This window comes from Narcine bancroftii, chromosome 5, assembly GCF_036971445.1.
Source record: "Narcine bancroftii isolate sNarBan1 chromosome 5, sNarBan1.hap1, whole genome shotgun sequence".
Lineage (NCBI taxonomy): Eukaryota > Metazoa > Chordata > Chondrichthyes > Torpediniformes > Narcinidae > Narcine > Narcine bancroftii.
This window is the reverse complement of record NC_091473.1, coordinates 146,195,632-146,214,974: the sequence shown is the minus strand read 5'-3', so window position 1 is coordinate 146,214,974 and position 19,343 is coordinate 146,195,632. Positions and strand designations below refer to the sequence as shown.

At 46.6% G+C, this 19,343-nt stretch overlaps 1 protein-coding gene across 5 annotated transcripts in view; it reads right to left on the bottom strand.

Moving 5' to 3' along the window:
- Window positions 1–316: 316 nt before the first annotated feature.
- ttll7 (tubulin tyrosine ligase-like family, member 7) overlaps window positions 317–19,343 on the bottom strand; it is a 272,031-nt gene continuing 253,004 nt past the window's right edge. For 4 of the 5 annotated variants that reach the window (XM_069939351.1, XM_069939350.1, XM_069939353.1 and 1 more), the window contains 3 exons: window positions 12,515–12,694; window positions 3,258–3,391; window positions 318–2,555 (listed from right to left, as the gene is read on the bottom strand). In XM_069939351.1, coding sequence (XP_069795452.1) covers window positions 3,271–3,391; window positions 12,515–12,694 — 301 coding nt within the window. In that variant the 3' untranslated portion in view covers window positions 318–2,555; window positions 3,258–3,270. Of the gene's footprint in view, window positions 2,556–3,257; window positions 3,392–12,514; window positions 12,695–19,343 lie in introns of all 5 variants that reach the window. The other variant, XM_069939355.1, reaches the window with a different exon arrangement.

The following is a 19,343-nucleotide window of genomic DNA, read 5'->3' as shown; positions in this document are numbered from 1 at the left end:
CTCCACATCAATGGGAATTGAATAGGCATTTGCCCTCAGAGCTACCCTCAGCCCCAGCAGGAACAAGGCAGCTCTAGGTAGTAGCTCGAAGTAGTCAGCACCTCCAGAGAGGAAAAAAAGGAGAGGTGGTGGAGGGTAGCTTGCTGATAGAAAGAGGGACTGCAATTGGCAGAAAGAGAGGGGCAGGGAAAGAAACTGACACAAGGGAACCACTTTTTTTCTCTCCTACCCTTCCATCTGTGTCTGCCCATCACCTCTTACCTGTCAGCCTGTGCTCCTCCTCTCCCCCTTCCTTCCTCCCTCGCTGCTTCCTTCTTATTCAGACACCTGCCTGTTTTGCTTATACTTGACCAAGGGCCCAGGCCTGAAACACTGGTCACCCTTTACTTCCCCTGGATGCTGCATGACCTGCTGAGTTTCTCCAGCACTGTTGTATATTGCACTTGACACCAGTATCTGTAAACGCTTTTATTGAACTTTTATCACCAAACATTGGTATTTTTTTTATCCTGACAGTGACATAATATTTTTACATCTCAACCACTGGGGTGCTCAATCTCCGTCTCCTGAAAGACCTTCGACCTGAACCATTATCTCTCTCCCCAGATACTGCCTGACTCGCTGAGTGTTTCCAGAACACTCCGCCTTTGCTTTAAAAATGGGAAGGTTAGGCCTGGCAGAAGGGGATTGTGTGAGTAAAGTACTGCATTGGGCAGCATGGTTAGTATAGAGGTTAGTTCAGGGCATGGCATGCTTAGCGTAGCCATTAGCAGAACGCTGTTACAGCGCCAGCAATCGGAAACAGGGTTTGATTCTGTAAGGAGTTTGTACGTTCTCCTTGTGTCTGTGTAGATATTCCCCGGCGACTCCGGTTTCCTTCCTCCATACAAAAAGTCCCGGGATTGTCAGTCAATCAGGTGTAATTGGGCAGCCTGGGCTCATGGGCCTTTACCGTAACACCAATGACTGCTTCACTGGAGCGTATCTGAAGATGGCAAATCCATGTTTTCCTTCTCCTTGGAGATAAGGGGTCCTTGGAGTAGGAGGACACTGGGTCCGATGTAACCCCCTCCAGCGCATTTGTCATTCTGCACAGATTTGTCAAGACATGGAATGGCAAACATCTCTCTTATTTATCACAGGCCTTATTGCTGCCTCTCTCTGAGGACACGGCATTTCTACAAAGTAGACATCCTTTTCTGATACATTCATCGACGTTGTTGGGTTATAGGCAGTGGGAACCCGAAGATTGGTGGGCTAAATGGCCTCTTTCTTTCACTTGCTCAGCAGATGTAAATTGACTGCTTTAAGAAAGCTCTTGCTGCCTGCCACATTGACCACCGCCAGTGGGCCGATCTCGCCTCCAACCGTGCATCTTGGCGCCTCACAGTTCGGCGGGCAGCAACCTCCTTTGAAGAAGACCGCAGAGCCCACCTCACTGACAAAAGACAAACGAGGAAAAACCCAACACCCAACCCCAACCCACCAATTTTCCCTTGCAACCGCTGCAACCGTAACCCTTGCATTGGACGTCAATCACCAACGAGCCTGCAGCTGATGTGGACATACCCCTCCATAAATCTTCGTCCGCGAAGCCAAGCCAAAGAAGAAGAAGAAATTGGGTGGCACGGACATGTGGGCCGAAATGGCCGGTTACTGTGATGTACGTCTAAATTTTTTAAAAACTGAATGTGGGCACTGCTGGCTAGAGCCATCCCTTGAACCCCAGGACCTGCTGTTCTCAGTGTGCTGAATGGAAGTTAGCACGATTGGCAGGCAAACCTCTTGATATATCTTGCTGGTCATAAAACTCCTTCCCTCTGACCCTCACCACCTCATGACTCTCACACCTAGCCAGGTCAATCTGTGTTAGGGACAATAGCTTATTCTCTTCAGGTCAGTGAAGGGTGGAGGCAATTAATTGGTTGGACTAGAACAGGACTTGGGCATTTATTTTTAATGTCAACAACTCACAGAGGCCATGCCCGTGATGGTGGCGCTCACACCCAGCAGCCCATATCCGCAGGGGTGTGGGTACCAGTAGAGCAGTGGACTAGTGCGGGGCACCACACAGTAGAATAACTCCCGCCGAGAAGGAGAGCATGGGACAGGACCCCACAGGGCAGGAGGCCTCGGCAACAGACCAGCGAGGGGCTGGGAGACAGAAGGACTCACACCAGAAGATGGAGGGTTATGGACTAAAAAGGGGTGTTTGGTTCGGTGCGGACTAGAAGGGCCTAATGGCCTGTCTCCGTGCTGTAATTGTTATGTTATGTTATGTTATGTTAGGCCTGTGGTGTGCTGGAGACCAGCTCATGGGCTCCCAAAAGGCCTCGGACACTGACGACTTCTTGATCGTATTGGGGTGGAGGTTGGAAGCCATGGATCAGACCCCCTCGAGCTCAGTGTCGCTGCTGGACTGGCTACAGAGGTTATAAAGGCATAGGAGGGGGCAACAATGAAGGGATCCACGCAATGGTGAAGGCGCTCTCATCTGTTCCTTTCTCCTGTCTTGACAGTGGTGCTGGATGATGACCCCTCTCTGTATAGCCTTTCTGACAAACAAAGGAAAACAAATTTTGTGATCATTGAGATCTTGAATTCAAGGGCTTTGTCCAGCAATCCAGTGAACAGGATTTAAATCGTGCCTGCCACAGCAGCTATGAAATTTAAAGCCAGTCAGGAATCTGGAATGATACATAAAGAAAAGCTCGTCCAAGTAGTTTGGCCACCAAAGAAAGAGATTGTTGTAAAATGTATATGGGTTCATAAATGGCCATCTTTTTCCCTGCAGGGCTGATATGTGACTCCAGACACGTGAATGTTGTTGACACTGTGGCGGACCACCAATCCCCTCTCTTCATTAGGGATGACCATGTGTTCCAAATGGAAAGGTCATGGGGTCGCACACCCCAGTGTCAACTGGAATGCAAGGGTTACTTGGGAGTAATCTCAATACAACTCCAATGCAGCAATTAGCAGCGTGGGTTTTAAATAACATTCTTTTGATATCTCTAGGGATTTCCTTCAAACTAAAACACCTGGTATCCAGACCATCTCTCCCACCACATTTTGAGATTGTGCGGGAGCAGTGCTGAGGTGATGGTGATCCGTTAGTGACCTGAATAGTCCACCACCCTATTGCCAGTCCCGGTTGTGGGTCACTGCAGGAAGGGGAGTGCCTTCAGCTACCCCACCCAAACCCAGGAGGTTTGACGGGGTCCCCCACCCCCTCCCCTCCCCTCTCCCCCCCCCACCTCCCTCAGCCGATCAACGCTGGCTGAGTCTTCCAGTGTGGAGGCTTCGGGATCGAGGCAAGCCTACGGAATTCCGGCTGAATGCTGGCGGCAGAGCTTTCGTGGCCAGCTGGAATCCTGAGGTTGTCAACGACCTGGAAACAGAGAGACAGACACAAGGTTCAGTGGCACATGCAGACAGACCCCATCCCCACACCAGACTGAGTGAGGCGGAAGCAAAGAACTCTCTCATTGGATGGTTTTCTATCCGAGAGAGCAGAATCATGGTAAATGTTCCAAGCCAAGACTGGTCTGTTGGAGAGTCGAGGGTTAAGGGGCACGGGCGTGCAGTAGACCTGAAGCTAAATCTCAGGAACTTTGGCATGCTGGGCTTCATAAGTCAGGGAATTCAGTTCAAGATTCAAGAGGTCATGTTGCAAATCTCTGGTGAGACCACACTTAGAGTATTGTGTTCAAGTTCTGGTCACCTCATTATAGGAAGGATGTGGAAGAGGGAGCAGAGGAGACTCACCAGGATTTTGCCTGGATTGGAAAATAAGGCAGGTTAGCAGAGCGTGGATTTTTCTCTTTGGAATGTAGAAGGATGAGAGGAGACTTGATAGAGGCTGACAAGATTATGAGAGGCAAAGATAGGGTGGAGAACCAGTGCCTTGTGCCCAGGAAAGGAACAACAAACATCAGAGGACATAGATACAAAGTGAAGGGAAGGAAGTTCAAGGGAGACATCAGGGGTAATTTTTCTTTTGCAGAGAGTTGTGGTGCCTGGAATGCCTTTCCTGGGATGGTGGTGGAGGCTGAAACATTAGGGGCATTTAAGAGGCTTTTAGACAGGAAGTCAGCCTGAAGAAAACTGAGGTCCTCCATCAGCCAGCTCCCCACCATGACTACCAGCCCCCCCACATCTCCATCGGGCACACAAAACTCAAAACGGTCAACCAGTTTACCTATCTCGGCTGCACCATTTCATCAGATGCAAGGATCGACAATGAGATAGACAACAGACTCGCCAAGGCAAATAGCGCCTTTGGAAGACTACACAAAAGAGTCTGGAAAAACAACCAACTGAAAAACCTCACAAAGATAAGCGTATACAGAGCCGTTGTCATACCCACACTCCTGTTCGGCTCCGAATCATGGGTCCTCTACCGGCACCACCTACGGCTCCTAGAACGCTTCCACCAGCGTTGTCTCCGCTCCATCCTCAACATCCATTGGAGCGCTTACACCCCTAACGTCGAAGTACTCGAGATGGCAGAGGTCGACAGCATCGAGTCCACGCTGCTGAAGATCCAGCTGCGCTGGATGGGTCACGTCTCCAGAATGGAGGACCATCGCCTTCCCAAGATCGTGTTATATGGCGAGCTCTCCACTGGCCACCGTGACAGAGGTGCACCAAAGAAAAGGTACAAGGAATGCCTAGAGAAATCTCTTGGTGCCTGCCACATTGACCACCGCCAGTGGGCTGATAACGCCTCAAACCGTGCATCTTGGCGCCTCACAGTTTGGCGGGCAGCAACCTCCTTTGAAGAAGACCGCAGAGCCCACCTCACTGACAAAAGGCAAAGGAGGAAAAACCCAACACCCAACCCCAACCAACCAATTTTCCCTTGCAACCGCTGCAATCGTGTCTGCCTGTCCCGCATCGGACTTGTCAGCCACAAACGAGCCTGCAGCTGACGTGGACTTTTTACCCCCTCCATAAATCTTCGTCCGCGAAGCCAAGCCAAAGAAGACAGGCACATGATAGAAGAAAAGTATAGGGTTATGGGGTACATTTTTTGGAGGAAATGTACAAATCAGCATAACATCGAGGGCCGAAGGGCCTGTACTGCATTGTAGTGCTCTATGTTCACTGATGGTAGAGCAGACTCAAGGGATTAAATGTTCCTGGGCAACCTGAGGACAACACACACCTCCCTTACCACAGTTACAAGATAGTGGTAAGACCATGCATAGACTATTGGGTGTAGTTCTTGTGACCATGCTACAGGGAAGATGTCATCAAGCTGAAAAATTATAGTCACACAGCATAGGCCAGGCCCTTTGGCCCAACTGTTCCAGGCCAACCAAGTCAGAATTCTGCACTGGTCACAATTGTCCAGATATCTGTCCAAATGGCTTTTGAATGTTATGGTAGGGGGAGCAACGTTGTTACAGGCTGAACCGAGTGTGAATCTGGTACTACCTGTAAGGAGTTTGTACATTCTCCTGTGTCTGCATGGGTTTCCTCTGGGAGCTCACGTATGGGATTAGTAGGTCATTGGGTCACGTGGGTGGCCTATCTAGGTCCTAACACTCAGTCCTACTGCCAACAGCTCCGGACAGGCTTTAAACAACCTGTTAAAGTAGCCAATAATGTATTATTTAAAATCATGCCACCACGGGGGGTCTGTGGCCAAGATAGCGGTGCCTGTATGCATCAGCAGGCCTCGAGGGGTTGCAGACTCTGGGGGAGCAGCGGACTGGCACAGGGCACTTGAAACGGGGAAAACACCCCGTTGAGAAAGAGAAGCAGTGATAGTCCAGTGAGGGGCTCTGCGGCCGAAGGTCACGTCCAGGCGGCACCCTGGCGTTGACTTGCGGGCGTGGAACCCACACAGGCGGCGGCCTGCTGCCGACTCGGAGGTCGAAGAACTCGCGCTCGGCTCCGGGCTGCTGGAGGCTGGCCCATGAGAACCAGGCATCGGGACCGGGCTTCAAGAGGATGCTAAGGGCAAGGAGGATTTCCCGTAGGGCCCTCGGCGCCGAAGGCTTCCTCATCGTGATGGAGGTTTGTATCTGGGCTCGGGTTGCCGATGGTTTGAACTGAACTGGAGTCTGTACAGCTGCAGAGGCTGAGAATCCATGACTGAGGGGATTCTCTTTTGCTTCTCTTTCTCTGACTGGACAGGGCGCTGGGCAATACAAATGGTGAATCTTTGTCTGCTTTATGGCAGACTAAAGGCAACTTGATGTAATATTACAAAATTGTGTGAAATTACCTGAAAATAAATAGAATCTAATCTAATCTGATATGTTCATTGCTTACATTGTGGACTGAAAGGCCTGTCCCTATGCTGTATTGCTTGTGGTGCACAGGTTGCCAACCACATCTCTCACGATTCAACAGTGGCTTCACTTTGGGTTGATCTGAAAGTAGCTCCCACTACCCTGAACTAATATGAAAGACGATGATTTGAGCTCTCTGTAAAATATTACTCCTGATATTTATAACTTCAATCAATAAATGATGCAAATCTCTGGGGCAAATTATGCTTTCATTGTTATCTCAATTCCCCATCACTCAGAACAATTTGCAGTGGTGTGAATCAGAAGTGAAGTTGAACTGATATTGTCATGAATATTTGATAAAGGTAGTTAGTTACAATGCACCTGTGTCAATGTTAATCCCTCACCAATGTATACTAACGCCCATCTCATCTTCCCCATCTTTAACTAGTTTCCTCTTCAAGTGTTTATCAAATTCCCTGATATATGTTATCTCGGCTCCTGCAGTTATTGTGGGAATTCATTCTGGAATAAAATAACCCAAGAACAATTGGTTTAATTAGTATGCAAACAAATTCTAAATTTCCTGATGACGCCAAATTGAGTGGAAAAGCAAATTGTGCGGAGGATACGGAGAGTCTGAAGAGAGATATCGATAGGTTAAGTGAGTGGGCAAGGGGTTGGCAGATTGGGAACAATATTGGTAAATGTGAGGTTATCGATTCTGGAAGGAAAAATGGAAGATCAGATTATTATTTAAATGGAAAGTGGTTGCAGCAGGCTGCTCTGCAAAAGAACCGGGGGGGGGGGGGGAAGGTGAGTTGTGCACGAATCGCAAAAGGTTGGTTTGCAGGTGCAGCAGGCAATCAAGAAGGCAAATGGAATGCTGGCCTTCATTGCCAAAGGGATTGAATTTAGTAGCAGGGAGGTTATGCCGCAACTGTACAAGGTACTGGTGAGGCCACATCTGGCGAACTGCATGCAGTTCTGGTCTCCGTCCTCGAGGAGGGATTTACTGGCTTTGGAGGTGGTGCAGAGGAGGTTCACCAGGTTAATTCCAGAGATGAGGGGGTTAGCCTATGAGGAGAGATTGAATCAATTTGGGACTGTTCTTGCCAGAATTCAGAAGGAGAAGGGTGGGTGGGTGCAGAGGAGTTTTACAAGAATGATTCCTGGACTGGGTACAATAGTGTAGACTCACTGGTGATGCTGGGGTTGTTCCTGCAAGATCTAAAAGTGGTCACAGTGTCATAATGCACAGAAACAAAGGTGTCAAAGGTTATGGGAAGAAGGCAGGCAAACAGGGTTGAGAGGAAAAATACATCGGCCATGATTTGAATGGGGGAGCAGATTCGATGGCCTAATTCTGCTCCTTCATTTGTGGTCTTAAACAGGCCCTTTGGTCTATCTCAAATATAAATGATTTGGATGAAAATGTAGTTAGCATAGTTAGAAAGTTTACAGATGACACCAAAAGGCAGAGTTGACAGTAAAGGAGGTTATCTAAGAGAGCAACTTAAAAAGTAGCCTCAGGATCAGTAGATGGAATTCAACTCAGGCCTAGTGACAAGTATTGCATATTGGCAGGTAAAATCCAGAGCAGACAGAAGTCTGTAGAACTGTGATAATCATTAAAAACACAAACACGTCGGAGGAACTCAGCAGGTCCCACTGCTGAACTTGCACATTAAATGGTGGACCCCTGGAATCTGTCGTGGAACCAAGAGACCAAAGGGTACAAACTACATCATTCGCTAAAGTGGCGGTACATGTAGGTGGTGAGATGAAGAATGAATTTGGATGGTTGCCTTTATCAGTCGGGGCACTGACTTCAAGAATTGGAGCATCATGTCTCTTTGGGATGGAAGGCTTCATTTCCATGGAGAAAATGCACAGGAAGTGGTGTTTGTTTCCCTGGAGTGTAAGAGACTGAGGGGTCTACAAATAACGGTATTTAAAATCCTGATATGGTGAATGGTCACAGTCATTTTTTTCAATGGTAGGGAAGTCAAAAGCTGGTGTCGCGTCCTTTAAAGGAAAAGCTAACAGGGAGAATCTTGGGAATTATCGATCAGTGAGTCGTATCAGTGTTGGGCAAACTGTTGGAAAGGATTCTTAAGAACAGGGTTTATGGGCATGCAGAGAAGTAGTCTCCTCAGGGATGGTCACCTTGGCTTTGTGAAGGGAAGGTCGTGCCTCACAAGCCTAATTGAGTTTTCTGAGGAAGTAACAAAAGAAATTGATGAGGGTAAAGGTTCCATTATTGCCACGTCATAACACATTTAGAATGTAACACACAAAATTCTTCAACTTTTGTCTAGGGCGTAGGTGTGTATGGTTTTGTAAGGTCCTCATTCAGAAAGTCATGAGATATGGGATCCAAGGAACCTTGGTTGTGTGAATTCAGATTTGGTTTGCCTGCAGAAAGCAGAGTGCGTAGATGTTTAGGGATGAATTAAACTCTCCAGTCATCGTAGTTGAGTAAAATTAACTGCCTCTGAAGTGCATTTTTAAAGCGCCCTCACTCCCGACGGCTTTCGTGACGCTTGGCCCGGATACGATGTCATCTCTGACAATTGGCAGCAAGCCCGGTACTTCAGGGCTTCCTGTTCTTGCCGACTCAAGCCTCCGTGAACCGGTTCATTGTTTGGTGCGGTTCAGCCAGCTACAAGTGTAGTAGATGGAACAAATTCTGCCTGGAGGTCAATGACGAGTGGAAGTTTTGCAGAAATCCATCTGGGAACCCTGCTCTTTATGCTTTTTTTATAAATGACCTGGGCGAAATGAAAGAATGGGTCAGTAAGTTTAAAGATGACACAAAGAATGGAGGAGTGGTGGGTAGTGGAGAAGGTTGCCATAGGTTATAGGCAGGATGCAGAGTTGGGTGGAAAAGAGGCAGATGGAGTTCAATCTGGATAAGTCTGAGGTGATGCATTTTGGTAGGTTAAACGACGTCAGAGTACATGGTTAATGGCAGGATACTTAACAGTGTGGAAGAACAGAGGGACCTTGGTGTTAAAATCCATAGCTCTCTCAAGGTTGCCATGCAGATGGATAGGGTAATTAAGAAGGCTTAAGGTATGCTGGGCTTCATTAGTCAGGGGACTAAGTTCAAGATTCATGAGATAATGTTGCAGCGCTACAAATCTCTGGTTAGACCAGTGGTTCTCAACCTTTTCCTTTCCACTCACATACTACTTTAAGTAAGGGATTTCTTACGGTGGGATATGAATGGAAAGGGAAGGTTGAGAATCACTGCTCTAGATCAATGGTTACTGAAATATTTTGCTTGAGAAAAATTGTCAGTGGGCCATTTCCTTTGGAGTTCTGAAACTGTGCACATAACGAGTCAATTAGGGACAATTAAAACAGTGGTTTTCAAACATTTTTTTTCCACCCATATCCCATCTTAAGTAATCCCTTATTAATCACAGAGCATCGATGGCGTAGGGATTATTTAAAGTAGGATGTGAGTGGAAAGAAAAAGGTTGAGAACCATTGGGTTAGACCACACTTTGAATATTGTGTTCAATCTGGTTGCCTCAATTCTGGAAGAGTGTGGCTATGGAGAGGGTGCAGAAGAGATTTGTGAGGATAATGCCTGGATTGGTGAACATGTTTTATCAGGCAAGATTAACAGAAGAAGGATGAAAGGTGACTTGATAGAAGTCTACAAGATTATGTGCGGCTTAGATAGGGTGGACAGCCAGCACTTTCTTCCAGGGATGAGAGTAGCAATTACCAGAGGACATCTGCACAAAGTAAGGGGAGGAAAGTTTAGGGGCGACGACAGGTGTAGTCTTTTTATACAGAGAGTGGCCTTCATTTGGAATGCATTGCCAGGGATGGTGGTGGAAGCTGGAACAAAAGGGGCATTTAAAATTTTCTTAGTCAGGAATATAAATACAAAGAAAATAGAGGGTTAAGGGTGTGAGATAGGAAAGGTTCAGTTTGCTGATGAGGCTTCTATTGGTTGGCACAACTTCGTAGGCTGAAGAATCTGTTCTGTGCTGTAATGTTCTATAATGTTCTATTCCCACCATGTTAGTGGGCATAGCTTTAAGGAAAGAGGGGAAATATCTAATAGAGGTAATATTTTCCAGAGTATGGCTTGTTTGTGGAATGATCTTCCAGAGGAGATCAGAACAAATGCATTGTTTAAGAGATATATGGATAGGAATGGTTTAATGCAGGCAAATGGGACCAGTTCAAGTAAGCTTGGATGAGTTGGGCCAAACGACCTGCTTCCATGCTGAAGAGCTCCTATGAGTATAATCTGCATTGGTCATTGTCCATTTGTTGACAGCGGACTTACCACCCGGTCCCGACTGCCTACCCACCCATCTGAGCTCTAGGCACCTCAAACGATGCAGGTACTTACCTGTTTGCAAACTTGGCATCCCCCAATCAGGACCAACAAAGATAATGAAATCTGCAGGCAGCCAAATTAGAATTCAGTTCCAATTCTCTCTCCACAGACACTGCCTGGCCCATTGCTTATTTCCTGGATTTGGTTCCAGGCTGGCAACATTGAACTAAATCATTTTTTGCCAGCAAATGATACGTATTCCTTTATCCTAACATATTCCTAAAGGAGGTATCTTAAACACTACTTAAATGCGTTTCCACTGCTGCTACTGGGAGCCCCTTCCACGCACTCACCACTCTCCGTGAAAAGCTTTTTTCCCACATACTTCCTTTAAACTGTGCTCCTCTCCGCTCTGAAACTTCCACCCTGGGAAGAAGCTTCTGACTGTCCACCTTATCTGTGCCTCTCACCATTTTATTAACTTTTCTCAGTTCTTCCCTCTGTCTCTGACGATCCCAAGTTTGTCAAACCTCTCCTTATATCGTATATACTCATGTCAAAATCAAGTTTATCGGATGTTTATTTAATGTTAAATTTATGGGCTCAACTATTACATGGATACTACTTTTCACCGCGGTAAGTACCTGCATCGTTTGAGGTGCCTGGAGCTCAGATGGGTGGGTAGACAGTCGGGACTGAGTGGTAACATAGGAACATAGGAAGTAGGAACAGGAGTAGGCCAAAAATGGTCCATCGAGCCTGCTCCGCCATTCAATACGATCATGGCTGATCTAATTTATGACCTAACTCCACCTACATGCCTTTTCCCCATATCCCCTAATTCCTCTATCATGTAAAAATATATCTAACCGAATTTTAAATATGTTTAATGAGGCAGCCTCAACCACTTCCCTGGTTAGAGAATTCCAAACATTCACTACTCTCTGGGAAAAACTATTTTTCCTCATCTCTGTCCTAAATCTACTCCCCCGAATCTTGAGACTGTGTCCTCTCGTTTTAGTTTCCCCGGCCAGCTCAAAAAACCTTCCTACATCAATCCTATCCATACCCTTCATAATCCTATATGTTTCTATAAGATCTCCTCTCATTCTTCTGAACTCGAGCGAATACAATCCTAGACGATTTAATCTTTCATCACAAGTCAACTCCTTCATCCCAAGGATCAACCTAGTAAACCTCCTCTGGTCCGTCTCCAAAGCTAGTATATACTTCCTCAAATATGGAGACCAGAACTGGACACAGTACTCCAGGTGCGGTCTCACCAGTACCTTATACAGTTACAACATTACCTCCCTACTTCTGAATTCAATTCCTCTAGCGATGAAGGCCAACATTCCATTTGCCTTCTTAATAACCTGCTGCACCTGCAACCTAACTTTTTGCGATTCATGCACAAGCCCTCCCAAGCCCCTCTGCACAACACCATGCTGTAGTTTTTCACCCTTTAAATAATATTCAGCTCTTTTATTTTTCTTGCCAAAGTGGATCACCTCACACTTACTAACATTGTACTCCATCTGCCAGACCTTTGCCCACTCATCCAGGTATTCCGCTGTCAAGTCGTCAGTACCACTGATGGGTAGGCAGATGGTCGGGACTGGCAGTAAATCCATGGTCAAAGTGTCGGGATCTCTGGGAGAGGGTGGCCGGGGCCAAAAATGCAGGGTGGGGGGCTGTTGCTTTGACTTTTATATGTATGGAGAATACCAGATTTTGGGACAAAAAAGGGGGGGTCTCGACTTTTACAAGGTATAGACTTTTACACCAGTATATACAGTAGCTCCTACCCACTAATCCGGGTAGCATCCTGGTAAATCTCTTCTGTAACCTTTCCAAAGCTTCGCAGTGGCACTCTTCCACGCCCCCGTTAGCCACATCCAGTGCCAGGGGATCACACAACGATCCAAAGGGAGGGAGAGGAGAGTCAAGGGCGTCTCACCTGTGGTCGTCACATTCGTGAACAAATCCGGGGAGGGAGCCCTTGAAATCGGCTGCGTATCGGTAAACCAGGATCAGGCAATCCTTGCAAAGCTGCACCAATCTCTGGCAGCACCGCAGCTCCTGTGGCGTGAGACCTTCCACATTCCTGTTGAACATTGTTTCCCAAGAGCTCCGACTGCTGTAGAAATAAAAGAAAAACAATTCTGTAACCTTGGGTCTCATAAATGAAGTGAGTAAATTATTCTGAAATATTTGCACATTTATTTTATATCTTATGTATAGATGTGATTATTATGTGCTGTGTATTGTATAATGGATTATAATATTGGGAGGATTTTGGTAAGATTAGTGGGTTACATACATGCACATTTTAAAACAGATCTTATTTGAAAGACTGAACAATTCATATTCAATACCATTGCAGGATCTCTGGAAAATGTGATGCACATTTCACAAGTAGGTGCTAATTGAAAGACCATTGTTTTGGAGGGGTCAAACTGGCTACAAGAACCTTTCTCCAAAGTGCTCACAGAAAGGTCACTCCTGGGTTTTGTTTATCTAAGACAACATCTTGACTAAGGAGAAGAACTGTTGTTTGCTGAAGAAGGTGGGGGTTTTTGCAAGTGAGAAAGTCACATGGGCTTCCTGGCAGTTCAGTGAGAGGGGGAAAGAAAACAAGCCCTCTCAGTTAGTGTGTGTGACACTGACAAGAGGCCAAACAGTCAAGGCTGAAACAAGCCAGGAAGAGCTGGTTGGCAATAGAATGGCTGGAAGTGCTATCTGTCTGATGTTTCTCTTGGAATAAGTGGAACAGAAAGGAACTCTGTGGTAGCCTGAAAGAAAGAGGTTATCATCTGGAAAACCCTGATGGGGCAAGTTTCATCGGCGAGACATTGAGGTGACTAATGGTGGCACCTCAGTTGAGGAAATCCTGGAACAACAAATCTCTCTCTGCAAACCCTACAAGAGCCTTCCTGAGTGGTAAACATTTACCTTTTGAGCATCAAAGTCTGGTGAACTTTATACATGTTAAATTCTGTGCACAGTATAGGAATTGCCTGCATCCAGAGAACTTGGAAGAAGGAGAAGTGAGATTGAACTGTGAACCAAAGAACTTTTCTTAAATTTACACACACACTACAAGCACGTGCGCTTAGAATTAGAAGGGGGTTAATTTGGGTAAGTTAAGTAAAGAGATAAGTTAAGGTTTGATTCTGTTTTCATGTTTAAAGTTGATTAAAAATAACTTTTGTTTTAAAAACTATTTGTCTTGGTGAATGTCTATTGCTGCTGGGTTTTGGGGTCCTTTGGGCTCGTAACAATTGTCTGTATATACGAGTGGAAAATGATATTTCATCAGGTTGTACTTGTCCTACCAGATGACAATAAACTTGACTTGACTAGATGACACTTTCCAAGTTCTACCATTTCCCAATTTCAAAACGTGCCATCTTCAAGGAAACGTAAATGACGATATTCCAAATTATTATCTTGTTAATCCAATAAACCAAACTTTGTATCTTGCAGCTTTAAGTAACTTTAATTCGCTGATAAACATTTTGCATAACTTGGCATTGAGAGTTAAGACGAATTCAAAGAAAAGTATCTTGAGCTCACGTCTCGGTCGTGATTTGTCGAAGAATGAGATGCCAGCTCTCGCTCCACTCAGGTATTACGACATATGACATCATAGTTACTATGGCAACACTACAAACAATAATTTTGTCAGACCTGGGAGTCTGACGTCTGTGGTGGGTAAGTTGATGGAAAGTGTTCTGAGGGATGGCATTTACAAATATTTGGAGGTACAAGGATTGATAGGGAGTAATTAGCATGGTTTTGTCAGGGGTAGATCATGCTTGACAAACCTGATTGAGTTTTTCGAGGGGGTTACAAAAAAGGTTGATGAAGGGAAGGCTGTGGATGTTGTCTATTTAGACTTTAGTAAAGCTTTTGACAAAGTTCCCCACAGGAGGTTAGGAAAAAAGGTGGAGGCATTAGGTATAAATAAGGAGGTAGTGAAATGGATTCAGCAATGGTTGGATGGGAGGTGTCAGAGAGTAGTGGTAGAAAATTGTTTGTCCAATTGTAGGCCAGTGACTAGTGGAGTTCCTCAGGGATCGGTCCTCGGTCCACTATTGTTTGTTATATATATTAACGATCTGGAAGTAGGGGTGGAGAATTGGATAAGCAAGTTTGCGGATGATACAAAGATTGGTGGTGTTGTGGACAATGAGGAAGATTACCGTAGATTAAAAAGAGATATAGGAAAGCTAGAGGAGTGGGCTGAGAAATGGCTGATGGAATTTAATACGGATAAGTGTGAAGTGTTGCATTTTGGAAAGGCAAATCTAAATAGGTCATATACATTGAATGGTAGACAATTGAGGAGTACAGAGCAACAAAGGGATTTAGGAGTGATGGTAAATAGTATCCTCAAGGCTGATACTCAGGTAGATGGTGTGGTGAAGAAGGCATTTGGAATGTTGGCCTTCATAAATTGGAGTATTGAATTCAAGAGTAGGGAGGTTATGATGAAATTGTACAAGGCATTGGTGAGGCCAAATTTGGAGTATTGTGTACAGTTTTGGTCACCAAATTATAGGAAAGATATAAACAAAATAGAGAGAGTGCAGAGAAGGTTCACGAGAATGTTGACAGGATGTCAGGGTTTGAGTTACAGAGAAAGGTTGAGCAGCCTGGGGCTTTTTTCTCTGGAGCGTAGAAGATTGAGGGGGGATTTGATGGAGGTTTTCAAGATTTTAAAAGGGACAGAGAGTCAACGTGGATGGGCTTTTTCAATTAAGAGTGGGGGATATTCAAACCAGAGGCCATGGTTTGAGATTGAAGGTGGAAAATTATAAGGGGAACATGAGGGGAAATTTCTTCACGCAAAGGGTGGTTGGGATGTGGAAGAAGCTTCAGGCGGAGGTGGTTGAAGCAAGGACGTTATTTACATTTAAGGAAAGACTGGATAATTACATGGAGGGGAGAGGATTGGAGGGGTATGGACCAGGTGCTGGTCAGTGGGACTAGGAGGGTGGGGATTTGTTCTGACATGGACCAGTAGGGCCAAACTGGCCTGTTCTGTGCTGTATATGGTTATATAGTCACTATGGTAACACTACGAACAATAATTTCTCTTAAAGGGACAGGCTCAAAATCAACCACAAATCAAAACCTCAAGGCTTTACCCTTTGCATTGTGTGCTCTGTGGTCCAGAACAGCCATTCTCAAACTTTATTTGTGGCTACAGCCCCCTTGGGACTCTGCTCAAGATATATTGGCCCCCTTCCCTGTGAAGCAGTCAAGTTTAGTTGGTTTCTTCTGACCTTCTCTCCTGCCAACTACATGAAACACATTTTTAAAAAATCATAAATTCAGTCCGCACTCCCCCTTAAATGTGCTGTGGACCCCATACAGCCCCCATTGAGAATAGCTAGTCCAGAGAAATGATTTCTCATCCGGGTGTATTTTACAGTCAGATGATAAACATTGGTTAGTGCAATGTTTAGCATAACACTCTTACAGCGCCACTGACCCACATTCGAATCTGGCACCATTTGTAAAGTGTTTGTACGTTCTCCTCGTGTCTGCGTGGGTTTCCTGCGGGTGCTCCGGTTTCTTCCCACCCTCCAAAAATGTACAAAGGTTACAGGTCAGTTGGGTGTATTTGGGCGGCATGGGCTCATGGGCCAGAAGGGCCTTTTACCATGCTGTATGTCCAAATTTTAAAAATAAATGTTTAAAAATTATAAATCGATCTTGAAGAGTGGTAAAAAAGGTTTCGGCATCCAATGGTTGAGGTATTAAATGTAAGAGTGAGGAAATCATGTTGCAGCTGTAAAATCTTTGGGTCGGCTGAACTGGGAGTCTTGCGTGCAAACCTGGTCATCCGAGGATGTGGAAGCTTTGGAAAAGGTGCAGAAGATTAAGTCCAGGATGTCAAATGTAAATCGTGAAAATCTGCAGACACCCAAGTCAAAACACAAAAAGCTGGATAAAGTCAGCTGGTTAAACAATCTTTTCTTTGGCTTGGCTTCGCGGACGAAGATTTATGGAGGGGGTAAAAAGTCCACGTCAGCTGCAGGCTCGTTTGTGGCTGACAAGTCCGATGCAGGACAGGCAGACACGATTGCAGCGGTTGCAGGGGAAAATTGGTTGGTTGGGGTTGGGTGTTGGGTTTTTCCTCCTTTGCCTTTTGTCAGTGAGGTAGGCTCTGCGGTCTTCTTCAAAGGAGGTTGCTGCCCGCCAAACTGTGAGGCGCCAAGATGCACGGTTTGAGGCGATATCAGCCCACTGCCGGTGGTCAATGTGGCAGGCACCAAGAGATTTCTTTAGGCAGTCCTTGTACCTTTTCTTTGGTGCACCTCTGTCACGGTGGCCAGTGGAGAGCTCGCCATATAACATGATCTTGGGAAGGCGATGGTCCTCCATTCTGGAGACGTGACCCATCCAGCGCAGCTGGAACTTCAGCAGCGTGGACTCAATGCTGTCGACCTCTGCCATCTCGAGTACTTCGACGTTAGGGATGTAAGCGCTCCAATGGATGTTGAGGATGGAGCGGAGACAACGCTGGTGGAAGCGTTCTAGGAGCCGTAGGTGGTGACGGTAGAGGACCCATGATTCGGAGCCGAACAGGAGTGTGGGTATGACAACGGCTCTGTATACGCTTATCTTTGTGAGGTTTTTCAGTTGGTTGTTTTTCCAGACTCTTTTGTGTAGTCTTCCAAAGGCGCTATTTGCCTTGGCGAGTCTGTTGTCTATCTCATTGTCGATCCTTGCATCTGATGAAATGGTGCAGCCGAGATAGGTAAACTGGTTGACCGTTTTGAGTTTTGTGTGCCCGATGGAGATGTGGGGGGGCTGGTAATCATGGTGGGGAGCTGGTTGATGGAGGACCTCAGTTTTCTTCAGGCTGACTTCCAGGCCAAACATTTTGGCAGTTTCCGCAAAGCAGGACGTCAAGCGCTGAAGAGCTGGCTCTGAATGGGCAACTAAAGCGGCATCGTCTGCAAAGAGTAGTTCACGCACAAGTTTCTCTTGTGTCTTGGTGTGAGCTTGCAGGCGCCTCAGATTGAAGAGACTGCCATCCGTGCGGTACCGGATGTAAACAGCGTCTTCATTGTTGGGGTCTTTCATGGCTTGGTTCAGCATCATGCTGAAGAAGATTGAAAAGAGGGTTGGTGCCAGAACACAGCCTTGCTTCACGCCATTGTTAATGGAGAAGGGTTCAGAGAGCTCATTGCTGTATCTGACCCGACCTTGTTGGTTTTCGTGCAGTTGGATAATCATGTTGAGGAACTTTGGGGGACATCCGATGCGCTCTAGTATTTGCCAAAGCCCTTTCCTGCTCACGGTGTCGAAGGCTTTGGTGAGGTCAACAAAGGTGATGTAGAGTTCTTTGTTTTGTTCTCTGCATTTTTCTTGGAGCTGTCTGAGGGCAAAGACCATGTCAGTAGTTCCTCTGTTTGCGCGAAAGCCGCACTGTGATTCTGGGAGAATATTCTCGGCGACACTAGGTATTATTCTATTTAGTAGAATCCTAGCGAAGATTTTGCCTGCAATGGAGAGCAACGTGATTCCCCTGTAGTTTGAGCAGTCTGATTTCTCGCCTTTGTTTTTGTACAGGGTGATGATGGTGGCATCACGAAGATCCTGAGGCAGTTTACCTTGGTCCCAACAAAGCTTGAAAAACTCATGCAGTTTGGCATGCAGAGTTTTGCCGCCAGCCTTCCAGACTTCTGGGGGGATTCCATCCATACCTGCTGCTTTGCCACTTTTCAGTTGTTCGATTGCCTTATATGTCTCATCCAGGGTGGGAACCTCATCCAGCTCTAGCCTTAGGGGCTGTTGAGGGAGCTGGAGCAGGGCGGAATCTTGGACTGAGCGGTTGGCACTGAAAAGAGATTGGAAGTGTTCTGACCCCTACAGCCGACAAGGTTGTCATCCTGAGCGACTTCAACGCTCGTGTCGGCAAAGACTCAGAAACCTGGCCAGGAATCCTGGGCAAGCATGGCGTCGGCAAGTGCAACGACAATGGGCGCGTCCTGTTGGAGCTCTGCGCAGAACAGCGGCTTGTCATTACAAACACCCTTTTTCAGCAGAGGGACAGCCTTAAGACCACCTGGATGCATCCCCGATCCAAACACTGGCACCTCCTGGACTACATCCTGGTGCGAGAAAGTGACAAACGAGATGTGCTCCACACCAGGGTCATGCCTAGCGCGGAATGCCACACTGACCACCGGCTGGTTCGCTGCAAGCTCAACCTTCACTTCAAACCAAAGCCCAGGAACAATAAAGCCCCCAGAAAGAGGTTCAATGTTGGAAACCTGCAGTCAGACGAAGCGAGAAGAAACTTCCAGGCAAACCTCAAAGCAAAGCTCGACGATGCAATCCGCCTCACGGACCCGTCCCCTGAAACCCTCTGGGATCAGTTGAAGACTACCATACTGCAATCCACTGAAGAGGTACTGGGCTTCTCCTCCAGGAAAAACAAGGACTGGTTTGACGAAAACAGCCAGGAAATCCAGGAGCTGCTGGCAAAGAAGCGAGCTGCCCACCAGGCTCACCTTACAAAGCCGTCCTGTCCAGAGAAGAAACAAGCCTTCCGTCGCGCATGCAGCCATCTTCAGCGCAAACTCCGGGAGATCCAAAATGAGTGGTGGACTAGCCTCGCCAAACGAACCCAGCTCAGCGCGGACATTGGCGACTTCAGGGGTTTCTACGAGGCTCTAAAGGCTGTGTACGGCCCCTCACCCCAAGCCCAAAGCCCGCTGCGCAGCTCAGACGGCAAAGTCCTCCTCAGCGACAAGATCTCCATC